This window comes from Biomphalaria glabrata, chromosome 4 (genome assembly GCF_947242115.1).
Source record: "Biomphalaria glabrata chromosome 4, xgBioGlab47.1, whole genome shotgun sequence".
NCBI classification, from domain to species: domain Eukaryota; kingdom Metazoa; phylum Mollusca; class Gastropoda; family Planorbidae; genus Biomphalaria; species Biomphalaria glabrata.
In genome coordinates this window covers 19,421,924-19,439,136 of record NC_074714.1, presented here as the reverse complement: position 1 = coordinate 19,439,136, position 17,213 = coordinate 19,421,924, and the positions used below count along the sequence as shown (strand labels likewise).

Here is a 17,213-nt window from a genome sequence, read left to right as displayed (position 1 = left end):
CTCCCTGTACGTCTCTCACATCTAGTCTATATTTAGAAGGGGAAGAATGTCACCCAGTACGTCTCTCACACCTAGTCTATATTTAGAAGGGGAAGAATGTCACCCTGTACGTCTCTCACACCTAGTCTAAATTTAGAAGGGGAAGAATGTCACCCTGTACGTCTCTCACACCTAGTCTATATTTAGAAAAGGAAGAATGTCACCCTGTACGTCTCTCACACCTAGTCTATATTTAGAAGGGGAAGAATGTCACCCAGTACGTCTCTCACACCTAGTCTATATTTAGAAGGAGAAGAATGTCACCCAGTACGTCTCTCACACCTAGTCTATATTTAGAAGGGGAAGAATGTCACCCTGTACGTCTCTCACATCTAGTCTATATTTAGAAGGGGAAGAATGTCTCCCTGTACGTCTCTCACACCTAGTCTATATTTAGAAGGGGAAGAATGTCACCCTGTACGTCTCTCACATCTAGTCTATATTTAGAAGGGGAAGAATGTCACCCTGTACGTCTCTCACACCTAGTCTATATTTAGAAGTGGAAGAATGTCACCCAGTACGTCTCTCACACCTAGTCTATATTTAGAAGGGGAAGAATGTCACCCTGTACGTCTCTCACACCTAGTCTATATTTAGAAGGGGAAGAATGTCACCCAGTACGTCTCTCACACCTAGTCTATATTTAGAAGGAGAAGAATGTCACCCAGTACGTCTCTCACACCTAGTCTATATTTAGAAGGGGAAGAATGTCACCCTGTACGTCTCTCACATCTAGTCTATATTTAGAATGGGAAGAATGTCACCCTGTACGTCTCTCACATCTAGTCTATATTTAGAAGGAGAAGAATGTCACCCAGTACGTCTCTCACATCTAGTCTATATTTAGAAGGAGAAGAATGTCACCCTGTACGTCTCTCACACCTAGTCTATATTTAGAAGGGGAAGAATGTCACCCTGTAGGTCTCTCACACCTAGTCTATATTTAGAAGGGAAGAATGTCACCCAGTACGTCTCTCACACCTAGTCTATATTTAGAAGGGGAAGAATGTCACCCTGTACGTCTCTCACACCTAGTCTATATTTAGAAGGGGAAGAATGTCACCCTGTACGTCTCTCACACCTAGTCTATATTTAGAAGGAGAAGAATGTCACCCAGTACGTCTCTCACATCTAGTCTATATTTAGAAAAGGAAGAATGTCACCCTGTACGTCTCTCACATCTAGTCTATATTTAGAAGGGGAAGAATGTCACCCAGTACGTCTTTTACACCTAGTCTATATTTAGAAGGAGAAGAATGTCACCCAGTACGTCTCTCACATCTAGTCTATATTTAGAAGGGGAAGAATGTCACCCTGTACGTCTCTCACATCTAGTCTATATTTAGAAGGGGAAGAATGTCACCCTGTACGTCTCTCACATCTAGTCTATATTTAGAAGGGGAAGAATGTCAACCTGTACGTCTCTCACACCTAGTCTATATTTAGAAGGGGAAGAATGTCACCATGTACGTCTCTCACATCTAGTCTATATTTAGAAGGGGAAGAATGTCACCCTGTACGTCTCTCACACCTAGTCTATATTTAGAAGGAGAAGAATGTCACCCTGTACGTCTCTCACATCTAGTCTATATTTAGAAGGGGAAGAATGTCACCCTGTACGTCTCTCACACCTAGTCTATATTTAGAAGGGGAAGAATGTCACCCTGTACGTCTCTCACACCTAGTCTATATTTAGAAGGGGAAGAATGTCACCCAGTACGGCTCTCACACCTATTCTATATTTAGAAGGGGAAGAATGTCACCCTGTACGTCTCTCACACCTAGTCTATATTTAGAAGGGGAAGAATGTCATTCAGTACGTCTCTCACACCTAGTCTATATTTAGAAGGGGAAGAATGTCACCCAGTACGTCTCTCACACCTAGTCTATATTTAGAAGGAGAAGAATGTCACCCAGTACGTCTCTCACACCTATTCTATATTTAGAAGGAGAAGAATGTCACCCTGTACGTCTCTCACATCTAGTCTATATTTAGAAGGGGAAGAATGTCACCCTGTACGTCTCTCACATCTAGTCTATATTTAGAAGGGGAAGAATGTCACCCTGTACGTCTCTCACACCTAGTCTATATTTTAGAAGGGGAAGAATGTCACCCTGTACGTCTCTCACACCTAGTCTATATTTAGAAGGGGAAGAATGTCACCCAGTACGTCTCTCACACCTAGTCTATATTTAGAAGGGGAAGAATGTCACCCTGTACGTCTCTCACACCTAGTCTATATTTAGAAGGGGAAGAATGTCACCCAGTACGTCTCTCACACCTAGTCTATATTTAGAAGGAGAAGAATATCACCCAGTACGTTTCTCACACCTAGTCTATATTTAGAAGGGGAAGAATGTCACCCTGTACGTCTCTCACATCTAGTCTATATTTAGAAGGGGAAGAATGTCTCCCTGTACGTCTCTCACATCTAGTCTATATTTAGAAGGGGAAGAATGTCACCCAGTACGTCTCTCACACCTAGTCTATATTTAGAAGGGGAAGAATGTCACCCTGTACGTCTCTCACACCTAGTCTATATTTAGAAGGGGAAGAATGTCACCCTGTACGTCTCTCACATCTAGTCTATATTTAGAAGGGGAAGAATGTCACCCTGTACGTCTCTCACATCTAGTCTATATTTAGAAGGGTAAGAATGTCACCCTTTACGTCTCTCACACCTAGTCTATATTTAGAAGGGGAAGAATGTCACCCTGTACGTCTATCACATCTAGTCTATATTTAGAAGGGGAAGAATGTCACCCTGTTCGTCTCTCACACCTAGTCTATATTTAGAAGGAGAAGAATGTCACCCAGTACGTCTCTCACACCTAGTCTATATTTAGAAGGGGAAGAATGTCACCCTGTACGTCTCTCACATCTAGTCTATATTTAGAAGGGGAAGAATGTCTCCCTGTACGTCTCTCACATCTAGTCTATATTTAGAAGGGGAAGAATGTCACCCAGTACGTCTCTCACACCTAGTCTATATTTAGAAGGGGAAGAATGTCACCCTGTACGTCTCTCACACCTAGTCTAAATTTAGAAGGGGAAGAATGTCACCCTGTACGTCTCTCACATCTAGTCTATATTTAGAAGGGGAAGAATGTCACTCTGTACGTCTCTCACACCTAGTCTATATTTAGAAGGGGAAGAATGTCACCCAGTACGTCTCTCACACCTAGTCTATATTTAGAAGGGGAAGAATGTCACCCAGTACGTCTCTCACACCTAGTCTATATTTAGAAGGAGAAGAATGTCACCCAGTACGTCTCTCACACCTAGTCTATATTTAGAAGGGGAAGAATGTCACCCTGTACGTCTCTCACATCTAGTCTATATTTAGAAGGGGAAGAATGTCTCCCTGTACGTCTCTCACATCTAGTCTATATTTAGAAGGGGAAGAATGTCACCCAGTACGTCTCTCACACCTAGTCTATATTTAGAAGGGGAAGAATGTCACCCTGTACGTCTCTCACACCTAGTCTAAATTTAGAAGGGGAAGAATGTCACCCTGTACGTCTCTCACATCTAGTCTATATTTAGAAGGGGAAGAATGTCACCCTGTACGTCTCTCACACCTAGTCTATATTTAGAAGGGGAAGAATGTCACCCAGTACGTCTCTCACACCTAGTCTATATTTAGAAGGGGAAGAATGTCACTCAGTACGTCTCTCACACCTAGTCTATATTTAGAAGGGGAAGAGGCTTGTCAATATCATAGTCTCGTGGAGGAATCTGGCCTTTCAGTGGGTTTCTTAGTTTTACATGTTTCGGATGTTCCTTTAGAATTGAAGATTGTTATATCCTAATCCAAAACGTCCCACAGGTCTGCGGGGATGGTGACGGGCAGGGTTTGAACTCGGTATCATCAAAACGACAATCTTGAGCATATAAAACACGACCAGGCAGCCATCCATAGCTCGCAATAATAAAGCTTGTCTTCTAGTCCGAAGCACATTAAGTCACTTGGCTGCGCGGTCCTAGCTGTGATCTACATATGTTGCCACAACCAATGTAGACACAACCGTTGTCTGTCGGTAGTCGGCTTGGGTTCTTTTTTCATCGTCTAGGTTTATCCTCAACAGTTTTCTCCCATTTTGTCTTAACTGTGCATCGTCAAACCCTTGTAAGTGATCTCCAGCTGTTTCATACAGACAGCCGCTAACAGAAACAGACATTCAAGTCATTCTTCTGCGGGAGTTTTATGGGTGTTGCATTTCCACATAAACCCCCCCCCCCAACACACAACTTTGAATTATTTGGGTCCACATAAATCTGTGAGCAAGGACTTTTTTTTTTTGTTTGAAAATAAACAAATGTAAGAACAGGTTGAGGGTGACTGTAATTTGAAAGAAGTCACGAAATGACTCACCAGGATAAAAACGAGTAAACTAGTTCCACAGCTCCGCAACATTATGCAAGACTGTAAACATTTAAATACTACACATTAAGTAGAACTGTCCATTTGTGGTTAAATGTTGTGATGTATCTCATGTTGTAGTTTTTTAATTGGAGGTGTAAAACAATTGTCTATTGATCTATGTGTGGATTTAGAATAAAGTACAAATGTGAATTTAAAGACAATGATACATAGTTAGCAATAGTATTTTTCTCAGTTTAAGTACATATTAACATTTTTAATGCGACCCTCGATAGAAAAAGGTTGCCCACCCCTGGTATAGTAGATAGCAGAACATTATATTGTTCACCAATTTACAAGCACGTGCGGACTTCTCCATCATGTTCTTGTGCTATATTGTAGAGGGCCTACCGCCTCAACATTATACGTCACAAGTAGAATGTGGACGATAGAGAGACACATTAGTTGTATTGCAATGAAGGATCTCATCTGCTCTATACAATCCTAACGCCCAGACTATCTTTGGCGTTGAACTCGGTAAGGTAGGCCACATACCTAATCGTCTCTTTTTTTTTGTTTCTTTCTGGCGCCGATAACCAAAGATAAACCATCTTTTGCAAAAATTAATTACTTTGTCATTCGAAAATACCTTTTTAGATTACCAGAGATAAACCAAATATTTGCAAAGTAATGCAAACAATAATTAATGAATTAGTCATTTGAAATTCCCTTTTTAAATTACCAGGAATCATCATCATCATCATCATCAAACTCCATTTGAGTGAGGGCTTGAGAGGCTTAAATCCTTTCTTGCAAAAGTCCTGGACATAAACCCTGCTGTCTTGCGTAGTGCGTATATGTCACCATACAGGTCGACAATTTTTGGTTTCCCAGACCTGTCGAGGCGGAGATCAGCAAGTCTGGGGCAGTCAAACAGAATATGAGGCACAGTTTCCTCTTGTTCCCCGCAGCGACCTTGAATCGAAATTTGGCCATAGATGTGAGAAATATGAGCCAACAGGACAGTGGCCTGTCCTGCACTGTGCTATAATACCTTGCTCAGGCCTGGACAGCCTCCACCACGGGGAAGTGCGGTCAGGGCGCCTCATGCGCTGCAAGACTCCACGGGCTTTTTGGGACTTGTCCCACCACTCAAACCACTTTTCCATTTCTGTTTTTTTGAATAACCAGGAATAAACCTTCTCTTTGCTACTGTTAATTAATTACTTTGTTATTGGAAATTCTTTTTTAGGACAACCACAATAATTGGAATGCCACTCTTTAATTCATTTAGGAGAGGGCAATAAATTAGACTATTAAAGATCTATTCCTTAACCATCACTTATTTTATTTTATTTTAGTAAAGGTTATAAAAGTAAATTGGTCAGAAGGAAGTAAAAAGCGCCTTAAAAATTTAAAAAAGGTAGTTTAAACTTTCCCTTTGGGGGTGGGATAAACCGACAGGCAACGCCTACAAACAAAATTGCATACACTCTAGGCCCTAGACATTGTATACATGTAGAAAGACAATATACGATTGGGATCCTGACAACGCATTTACACAAACTTATATAGCTCCTCCTTCGTGGTCGAAGATGAGCACATTTCTCATTTCCTATGGACTCAAAGATGGCTGTAAAGTCCAATCCTCGCTTTAAAAAGCCGGCTGCATATGTGGCATGGGTGGGTTAGGTCAGTTGCAAATAGGCTTGCTTCTTCTCTCAGCTTTTTGTTGATTCGGCGCTCTTTCGCCCTGGCCACTCTTCTTGCTTCAAATCCTGAGACCCCGAGACTCACAGCTTCTTGCCATGAGGAGCGATCGAGAGCTAGTGCTTCCCAGCCGTGAATGTTGATATCGCATTCATTGAAGGAACTCTTGAGAGTGTCTTTGTAGCGCTTGTATTGGCCTCTCTCTATCCTGCACTCCACGTACAGAAGTAGCTTGAACGAGACAATTAAAAACAATTTGCATATACATACTGACAGACAAAAAAAAAACAACAACACACAGACTTACAGACAACAACATTATCACACAGACTCAGAGGCGGCCCCCGTCAGAGTTGGATCCCTGTCGGATCCGCCTATTCGCAAAGACGACGGTGAATGGCAGCGAGCAGGGTATAAACCCAGGACCGTCAAAAACATCTGTTGGGGGGTTTTAAGAGTTAAACTGAAAAATCTCTGGAGTATTTTTTAACCAATTTATTTAAAAAAAAAACTTTGCTTGGCTACGCTCAAAGAATTTTGAGTGTGTAATTTGCTTTTCTTTAATATTGAAAAGGTATTTTTTAGCATCAAAAACGGCTGGAAAGGGGTGGGGGTTAAACTCAAAATCCCTTTGGCTACGATCATAGCATTTTAAGTGTGTAATTTGCTTTTTAGCGGCCCCCGAAAGGGGAAAAGACGCTTCTAGTTTTGTGTGGCCTGTCTGTCCGTCTGTCCGTCCGCGTCGTTTAGATCTCAAAAACTAGAAGAGAAAATGAAAATCGGACATCATAATATTTTAGATCATTCAAAGTCCTGATGCAACAGCTACTTTTTTCTTTAGTTGATTCTATATCAAGATTCTATATCTAGATCTAGAGTTAATATGATCTAGACTTAGATATAGACTTAGATCTAACTAAAGAAGTTCAAGAATTATTTTTTTTCGTGTTGCTAATTTATCTAATTTTGTTAGAAGAATAAATCTTTTTTACTTTCTCTTTATTACAAGTAACATTATTAATTTTGAATGTATGGATAAGGTTAATAATTATTATTTAAAAAAAGTATAAGCACGCTAAATGAATATATGGAGATGCTGTGGCTGAGGGGTAAAGCACTTGGAACTGGAAGTCCCGTGATCAAATCCTGGTGAAGACTCTAGGTGGACCACTTCGGGGACCGATTTTAAGTTTGTCTTTCACACAAACTGTCTTTGTAACCTTATTTATATTGAAGAGGTATTTTTTAGCTTTAAACCCAGCTGAAAAAGTGTGTGTGTGTGTGTGTGTGTGGGGGTTAAACTCAAAACCCCTTTGGCTACACCAATAGATTTTTGAGATTTTTAATTTGATTTTTTTTTATATTGAAGACGTATTTTTAGCTTCAAAACCCGCTAAAAGGGGTTTTAAACTCAATACCCCCTTTGTGCATAACTTGCTTTTTTTTTATATTGAAGAGGTATTTTAAGCTTCAAATCCCGGTGAAGGTGTTTAAACTCAAATTCGCTTTTTTTATATTGAAGAGGTCGTTTTTAGCTGCAAACCCCGCTGTAGGGGGTTTTAAAGCTCATAGAATCTGGTGACTGATGTATGGATAATCTTATATTGAAGAGGGGATTTATGATAAGTTTTAAAATCAAAATCTCCCTTAGTTATGCTCTTGAAATATGGGTATTGTCGTTTGCATTTTTTTTGTTTTGTTTTATAGAAAGGGGGGGGGGGTAACTGCAAAAAAAAAAAAAAAAAAAAAACTGGTAGGGGGTTTTAAACTCAAAACCCCCATTGGCTACGCTGGGGAAAGTGATGGTTTAGTATTAAAATCTCACCTAAAATAAACAAAATCAAAGCCAAAAATTAGTCACTTAATTCACTTCCTTATTCCGCCCCCCCCCCCCGGTGAGGAAGGATTTCATTTGGGGGGGGGGTAATTAAAAAAAGCAGTACCCTACATATCTCTTAGAAGAGGCGTCTTTAGCCGTCTGCGAGACCATTAGTAGGTGTATCATGAGGGGGGGGGGGATCATGGGATCTTCAAGTGTAGGCTATAGATCTATATGCTGCCTCTAGTGCTGACATATTATTATTGCTATGAAAAGTACGCTGTACTTGTGCGGATACAATTGGCGATCCGCTAACCCTTTGGATAAGCTATGGATTGTACTTGTTCGTCTTTTGGTCCAGAACGGTACATTAAAAAAATACCTTCCTCTTTCAGACTTTTCGATCTATGGCAGATGCTGTAAAGGTCATCTGTTATATGTTTATATAACGAGAGAGGATGTTAAGTGTCAAGCAACGATGACCAACCACGTTTGCTTTCCCCACTCAACTAATCATTAACTAGAGAAGGTCAGGGCGCCCATTAGAGTTGGAAGGACTGGGGCGAGGCGTCATAAAAATACCGAATTTCAAAATCCAGGACATCACCAAGATTCGAACCCCAGACATCTCGGTTCGAAAGCCAACAAACAAACAAAAAATGCGAATTTTCGATAATTGTTATAGTTTTAATTGAATTGTTGGAGAAAACGTCGAAATAGAAGGTCCTGGTGAATGTAAAGCTGGACTTGTGTTCAAATACTAAAACTGTCGAAATAGAAGGTCCTGGTAAATGTAAAGCTGGACTTGTGTTTCAATACTAAAATTGTCGAAATAAAAGGTCCTGGTGAATGTAAAGCTGGACTTGTTTTTCAATACTAAAGTTGTCGAAATAGAAGGTCCTGGTGAATGTAAAGCTGGACTTGTGTTTCAATACTAAAGTTGTCGAAATAGAAGGTCCTGGTGAATGTAAAGCTGGACTTGTTTTTCAATACTAAAGTTGTCGAAATAGAAGGTCCTGGTGAATGTAAAGCTGGACTTGTTTTTCAATACTAAAGTTGTCGAAATAGAAGGTCCTGGTGAATGTAAAGCTGGACTTGTGTTCAAATACTAAAACTGTCGAAATAGAAGGTCCTGGTGAATGTAAAGCTGGACTTGTTTTTCAATACTAAAGTTGTCGAAATAGAAGGTCCTGGTGAATGTAAAGCTGGACTTGTTTTTCAAAACTAAAGTTGTCGAAATAGAAGGTCCTGGTGAATGTAAAGCTGGACTTGTGTTTCAATACTAAAATTGTCGAAATAGAAGGTCCTGGTAAATGTAAAGCCGGACTTGTGTTTCAATACTAAAATTGTCGAAATAGAAGGTCCTGGTGAATGTAAAGCCGGACTTGTGTTTCAATACTAAAATTGTCGAAATAGAAGGTCCTGGTGAATGTAAAGCCGGACTTGTGTTTCAATACTAAAATTGTCGAAATAGAAGGTCCTGGTGAATGTAAAGCTGGATTTGTGTTTCAAGACTAAAATTATGCTCTAATTATAATGCAAGTGCTAAACAATGATATAGATTTTTCTAACGTAGATTGAGGTGTGCTTCACAAAAACGTGTGCCGACGAACGCCGGACTCAAAGTCTAAACGTACTTGAAAATGTGTGTTTATTAATTGTGCGCCAGAAATAGGGCGCAGACCGCCGACACAACAGTGCCAAACATACCGACGCATGCATATATTTATTCTTTAAAGTTGAAAAGTACTTAAAAATATTCCGCCTCTTCCCCAATTTTGACAGCCAGGTATCAAAACCTTCACTAATGTAGAATATTGTGATTTTTCTGTAAGCTCCCGTTTGACAAAGAAAAAGTTAGTTCTTGTAGTGTAGAAGCCCTCATAGACACAAGTTGCACCAGTAGCATGTTATTTACACACACACATTGCTGTTGGATTGACGCCGACATGCAGCGTGTGTGCTACGTATGCACTGGGTGAATGTTCCCAGAAATAGCTTTCTGCTATGTTTAAAGTAGGGCTAGAGAATTAGACACGAATAAGTTACTAAATATAGAACATTTATCATAGGAAGAAATGGGTTAACCAATGAGAAATGTTGCTTCACAAAAGGCTTAGCAACTATGCGAATCGATAGAGCCGAGAGTATATAAACGGTTTGCTGTGTAGCGTAGTTATTCATACTTGGTCACATCAGCGGAGGGTGTACAGCCCAACGTTGTAGGCTTAAGTATTTTAGCCGCTTACTTCGATCACCTTTGAGTCAAAATGATAGACAGATAATCTTGGAGGGTCCGGGACTCTTTCAAGAGTTTCGGGCCCACCCCAAGTCCATGGGCGTCAGCCGTCGTGTTGACGACTCGTTCGACTCAGATTTGTGGAAGTTCTGTGTTCGGATAAAGTGGACATGTGCACTGTGAACATTTCCAAACTTCCCCCACCTCACAGGGCTCTGAATTCCGTCTGTTTGTTGGGGGCGTCTAGTGTCAAGAGCCTGAACAACTCTGATCACTTTAGCGCCCCATAGAAACAGCAGCAGGCGGGCAGGATGAGCCCAGGTCCGAAGGAGGTCGTCGTTTGCCCAAATTAGCGGCCGCGCCATCACACATATAGTTTCTATAGTGTGCTATGCAGGTTGGGCGGACACGGCTTCTGAGGACCACCCCCAATAGGACTGGCCCAGAGGTACGCTTGGACATTTTGTACCCGTACCTCGGGATCGGTCGTTTTGGGGGAAACTTTTAAACATCGTGATTATGAAAGATCATCAGAGTACTACAGTATGGCGTTGACAAGACCCAGCGACAATACTTAGATCTAACTAATCAATGGCGGACCTGATGTACACTGTATGCGTGTTTCTGATGCAACCACGAGAAGAGAAGAGAAGAAAAAAAAAGGGTTGGGGGGAGGGGGCGAATAATTTGGTTGTGAAGACTAAATGGAATTCTGATGAAATCACGAGGTGGTCTGTGGTAGTTTAAGGGAATAGAGGTGTACATGTGAGACATGAACTTTTTAGAGAGTTCTATTTTGTTTCAATTCTCATTTCACTTGTGTCTCTACCTACAGCGACTTTAAAGTGGTCTCTGCGTAAATTTAAAAAATGAAAGAAGCTTGTTAATGTTTGTTTCTGTTTAAGAATTTCATGTTGCGAGTTAAAACCAACCACCGAGTACTAAAAATTGTCAAATCGACCCAGGTATTACCCTACGAAAAGCCAAAAAAAGTGTGCCATATAATAATGGTTAGGATAAGTACCTGCCCTCATATGTAGGCCTACACTTTTGAAAATGCAAGGAACTTAAACATGCCGTCTAACTGTAGGGATGCTGGTATTTTCATATCTCAATGCTTACGAGCACAACCTTAATTATTCTGTGAGTAACACAATAAGTCTCAAACAATGAATTATGTAATAGTATGTTTGTATAGCATATATCAAACTCAAGACCCACAATGGAATTCATGGACTTTTAATTAACTCATAATTTTTTTTTTAACTCACGTCTTTCTCATTCTTATGTGATTTGTATGTTTGAATCCCAGTAGATGTAAAGTACAAAAAAATAAATAACAAAAAAATAAAAAATTCAAAATTTTTTCTCTTTATTTTTGTATAAAAAGAACACAACATATCGAAAAATTGGAGAAAAAAAATGTGGTAGAACAAAATTTGAAACACAGTATCAGTGTACTTTTTAAAAGTCAAACTGGGAAGAACAAAAAAAAAAAATGAAGCAATACATTGTTATATGTGTGTGTGTGACGTTTATGCTTCTAAATACATTGTATACATTAGACTTAACTACAAAACTTCCGACTGCTGCCACCACAGATTCTATTACAGTGCAGTGTAGATTCTAAAAGTAAAACAATCCAAATGGTACTATAAACTTTTGTTTGTGCTCAATGTTAGATCATTGTGCTCAAATTTGTTTTCATCATTGCCATCATACTAAAATAAGCCATTTACAACACCTGACAGTTTCTCTGAACTATATAAACAATGGTATTGAAAGGCCAGCACAATGACCAAATGTTTCATGTATTAAAGTTGGGAGCACTCAGATAAATTATAAGACTCACTTGGATTTGAACCTGGGTCCCTTAAACAGCCAAAAACTCAACTAATTTGTTTTATGTCCTACACATTAATGTAGGGGCAAATAAATGATCTTCTAGTGGTGTCCCAGTGTGAGTATAAGACTTGCTAAGAATAGTGCCACATAGAAATATGCATTTATAACAAGAAACATCTTTGGATTAAACAGAAGTACAATGTTTTTGTAAACTGTCTATTGTGAACAAATGTCAGAAATCTAACTGCAAATACTTTCACAATGAAGTAAATAGAGAACTTTTTTTAACTTACTATTTTTTTTTCAAGCGCTGTCATAAGAGTAAAAAAATATTTTTTTCAATACTTAAATATAAAACGTTAGTATGTAGTGTTAGTGTGATGGCAATACAGAACATGCATACTGATTTTAGTTAAACTATAGGACACAGCACAGCACAGCGATAAGAAAACCACATGACCCCCTGACCCCCACCATTAACACTTTTATGGACAATGCATTGAAAGTGCACACATAAGAGTAACTGTACATGAGATAACAAATATACAATTTTATGGGATTAAAAAAAAAAAGAGAATGAATCATTGTCCAGGCACCTAATTACTTCATTCAACATAACAGTTTGTGCTGTGAAATAAAGTTTACTAGCAATGACTAAACAAAAACCATGTAAAGTTTAAATGATATGCTCCAATCTTCTTAAGGTCATGCAAAAAACAAAACAAAAACATAACTATATTTAAGAAAAATTTGATTTAAGTGATAACAAAATTCAAGTGCAGTATTAAAGAACAATGTGAACTGAAATCTAGTCTTCTAAGAATTTAAATAAGTTTTACAACCAAGACTTGATAGGATTCCACTTCAGTGCATCTGATCAATACACTGTGATATTATTAGATTATCCAACAAGCATATGTGTGTATTTCCTGTTACCTCCAAAGAATAGGGCCACAACCAAACATGTCAGCGTTCTGTGCATACCATTCAGTCCAACCCATTAAATTAGTCTAAGACCTAATACTAAATAATCTAACTTTAAATATGTTTACCATAACTATTATCTTGGAACTGTATGTAGCCTATGTATTATTTTACAAGTGAAGAATAGTTTTAAGGCTTTTATTTAAACAAAAATATTATTAGAAATAATAAAGATGAAAATAATTATTCAAAATATTAAAATGTATAACAATTTGTTGAGACAAACTAAGGGAGGGCTTTAAAAATGTTGATTTTTTTACATAAATAAATAAATTGTTATTTACACAGAGAAGAAAATGATCAAACAGTTAAAAATAGTTGCCATGTCACCAACCTGTGCCATTTTGAAATAGAGGCTCTGCGTTTTTATGATATGTTAGAAACTTGACCATTTCTCAACTTTCCCATGTATTTATACAATCTCAGTTCATGGTAAAACAAACATAAAAATGTACAAACTTAGCTTTACTATTTCAAGACACATTTACAAAAGAGACAAAACATGAAAGGATTATTTTTAAGGAAGTTTAAAATGAATTTACGACCCTATTTCTAGATCCCAAATACAGTTGTCTCCAGTTAATCAGAGCACTGGTTCATTGGACCAGCTTTAGTACTGAATGAATCTTATACATTTATTAGGACCGAAGGATCCTGTCCTGATGTGGTCTGATTAACTGGTAAGCCCATGTGACTCAAATATTGACTAAATTTGAAAGAAACACTTTCTGCATTAATGCAATCATAAGAAAAAAAGGGCCATAGATATTTTTAAATTCTACATTTGTATTTAAAAATAGTTCAAAGACTTAATGGATTGATATTGCTACTGATACTTAGATCAAGTTTGATAGTCTATGCATAAAAAAAAAAAAGGGATTCTTAATTTCTACTTACAGATAAATTAGCAGGTAATTAAGAGGACAGGTAAATGTATTGAATCATCAATAATAAGAGAAAGGACAAAAAAAACATGAGAGACAAAACAAAGACATGAGAGAACAAACAGAAAAAAATAATACTGAATATGTTTGGGTACATACAAACACAACAACATCTGAGAGATGTTGAGACAGAGACAACAAAATAACTTATGGTTAATGTTGAAATGGGTAACTGGATGAAAAAAAAACAACTAACACACATTAGATCATTTCAACTTGACTTAGTCCACAGCTTCCATGTCTGTGTATCCCAAGTCAGCCATAGAATCCATCGCAAAACTCCGATCCTCTCTATCATTGTCATCAGCATCAACAAAATCATAGTCATTAAGTATGTTTATCTCTCTGTTATCACAATCAAAATAGTCTTTCTCAGGATCACTCTTTTCGGACACATCTTTGTAGACTGGGCCTTGGAGAAGTTTGGGAGAAAGACTGCTGCTGGATGTGTAGTGGGTCATTATGCTCAGGGGGTCGGTAGAGGATGCTGCCTGAGCCCTGCTCATGTTCTCTATGTTCATGGCCTCAAAGCTAGCTCGTCCAGATGCTTCTCCATTGTTCAAGTCCCACAAGAGTTTATTGTTGATGGATTCTTTGAGCCTGGTTGAGTTCTGCGTAGGAAAGACTATGTTCCCATTTCTCTCATCATCTGGAATGGCGTAAGGGGCAGGGGCTGCCCCTAATGCAGTGTCCATAAAACGTCTAGAGCTTGCTGATGACAAAGAAGGGGGAATTCCAATCACAGCCTGGCAACCACGGCGGCGATAAAAGAGTAGATATGCATCCGCTGTTACCACTGACTTTTCATTTGCTATTGGAGTGACACAACTGTCATCACAAAGTCGCCAACCTTAAAAGTACAACATAATCTTAAACGAAGAAATACACTCTTAAAAAAAACGAACTAAATTAGTAACTGAGTGATTGATAATAATGAATTAAATTAACATAATATCATGGTCATTTATAAACTTAGAATCCACTCCCCCTCCACCCACCCCAAACTCAAATGGGTACCTGACATTAGTTGGGAAAAATAGGCAGTTGGTTATTGTGCTGGTAAATATCCCTCTAATTTCTTGAAAAGAAATGGAACATAGCTTCATTGACAAAGAAAGTTTGGCTGTTTTTCAAGTAACAACATAAATACAAAAGAGCCATTTAGTCCAGTAAGTGAACATTTTTGCTTGTTTAAGAGACAACTGTTTTTTAAACTGTTTAAAAGGAATTTAATCTTTTCACGTTTTTGTAATTAATATAATTTTTTAAGAATACAATCAAATCTAAATGAACTGCAAGTCTAACTCTAATATTGTACATCATGTTTTACTTTGATTATATCATTAAATACAAAGTACTTACCAATTTCTGAAGATCCAGGCGTGCCGTCACTAGCCAGTCGAACATAAGATGTATAATGGCCACCTATAAGAAGTCCATGATGATTGGCCACACCATACAGATCATATATAGGACGCTGATCACTTGCTTTAAGGCCCTGACAGAACGGACTCATGTCTAAGCCCCTGAAGAAACAACAGGAAAAGTGGAGGCAACTCAAGTGAAATGAAACTTGGATATACTTCTGCTATAATATTCAAATATAACTTAACAAAATAAAATTTTATCACAATCTATTTTAAATAATAATAATACAGATAAGAAGATGGATGTTATATCTGATTATTCCTTCATTTCAATCTTAATATTTTTTATTGTGAATAAGCAGATCAAAGATTACTTTAAACAACAACAAAACCATTAACTAATAAGATGAATTTGATGGAAGACTTTTTGTAAATCAATAATTCTCAAGCTGCAAAACCTTCAGCACCTTTTTGAAAGTCTGGCACCTTTCAAATAGTTCACTTTAAGCAACAAAAACAATACCTATATAAACTTGAGCTCGATGACTACCTAAGTGATGCTTATGATTGCTATTTTAAATGATCCTTACTTACCTGGTTGGAAAATCAATGTGCTTTTTTATCTTTGAGCGCAAAAGAAAGTTTTGGAAAGAGAATCTCTTGAGTTGGATGATAAGAGTGTGTGGTAATCTCCAGACAGCCATTTGTTTTGTGGCTTCAACATGCTTCTTGCATGACGGACAGTACCTGAAGAGAAATAATGATCTCTTAAACAGCAGATAAAAATTATTCTCTAGCTACCTGCTCACAAATATTTTCATGTCATATGCTTTTGTATTCCCCCACAACTTCATGCACTACTGTTTACTCATATCTATTAGCTAGTGTATTATTATTTCATTTCTAAGTGTATGAGGCTTTGTTATAAAACAACCAATATGATAATTAGAACAGAAAACCTATACACTTACAGTGTGAAAGCTTACTAGTGTAAATGTTTGTCACTATGTATATTTTACATGACATTAACATTTCTTAAAGTGAAGTTTTAAGTAGAAAAAATGTTACGTGTGCAATGAAAAACAATCTAGAACTAACCAGGCTTCCTCTGGACTCAGTACTTCAGGTTCTGTAAACAATTCCAAACATTGATGAAGAGAGGGCTTATTCCAGTTACCTTAAAAAAAACAGAAACATTTAAGATAGAACTGTAGAATAATAAAAGTAGAACTGAAAATAAAGTGAGAATTGCAACAATATGTACAAATGATATTCAAATTTTAAAGTGAAGTACTAGGATCAAGGTCGCTTACTTGCTGCCATATTGTTGAGATTGTCCACTTCCTCTGCTTCCTGAAAAAAAAAAAAAAAAAAAACAACTAAAAGGAAAAAAAATTCATATATTTATAAATTCATTAGTGAATAGTGAATAGCATAAAAAAAAGAATGTTTATAGAATGTCTAAAGAGGAAAGGAAATTGTAGCATTTTAAAGGCAATTTTATTATTTATTAATACTTAAGAAAAAAAGAGCAAACTAGATTATGTACTTACAAGTTCTTTAGATCTAACTAACACATAGGAATTAAATTTTTCACTATTACGCCAGTCCATGGACAAAATCTCACAGTTGGATAAATCCAGAGGTTGGTCACCTAAAAGAATAAGTGGTGTTGAAAACAAAAATAAAAAAAAAACAAAACATCATGACTATTTTTTTAAAATTATAATGGTAAACTAGCAATAGAAAAGAAAAGTTAGGGTTGTAGAACTTCAAGATTTGAACATCTAAAAAAAAAAAAAGCAGCAACCGCTATAACAATGCTAAAGTATTTAACAGTGTGTTGTGTAGATGGGAAGTACTTAAGCACAAGACAACCAAGAATACATATCAGGCCCACTT

At 37.7% G+C, this 17,213-nt stretch overlaps 1 protein-coding gene across 3 annotated transcripts in view; it reads right to left on the bottom strand.

Moving 5' to 3' along the window:
• Positions 1-11,519: 11,519 nt before the first annotated feature.
• The window catches only part of LOC106073852 (ubiquitin carboxyl-terminal hydrolase 19-like), a 32,303-nt gene continuing 26,609 nt past the window's right edge, over positions 11,520-17,213 (bottom strand). For all 3 annotated transcript variants that reach the window (XM_056028017.1, XM_056028015.1, XM_056028016.1), the window contains exons 24-29: positions 16,865-16,965; positions 16,625-16,664; positions 16,410-16,488; positions 15,906-16,058; positions 15,307-15,470; positions 11,520-14,794 (exon numbers count right to left, since the gene is read on the bottom strand). In XM_056028017.1, the coding sequence (XP_055883992.1) occupies positions 14,166-14,794; positions 15,307-15,470; positions 15,906-16,058; positions 16,410-16,488; positions 16,625-16,664; positions 16,865-16,965 (1,166 nt within the window). In that variant the 3' untranslated portion in view covers positions 11,520-14,165. The remainder of the gene's footprint in view (positions 14,795-15,306; positions 15,471-15,905; positions 16,059-16,409; positions 16,489-16,624; positions 16,665-16,864; positions 16,966-17,213) is intronic.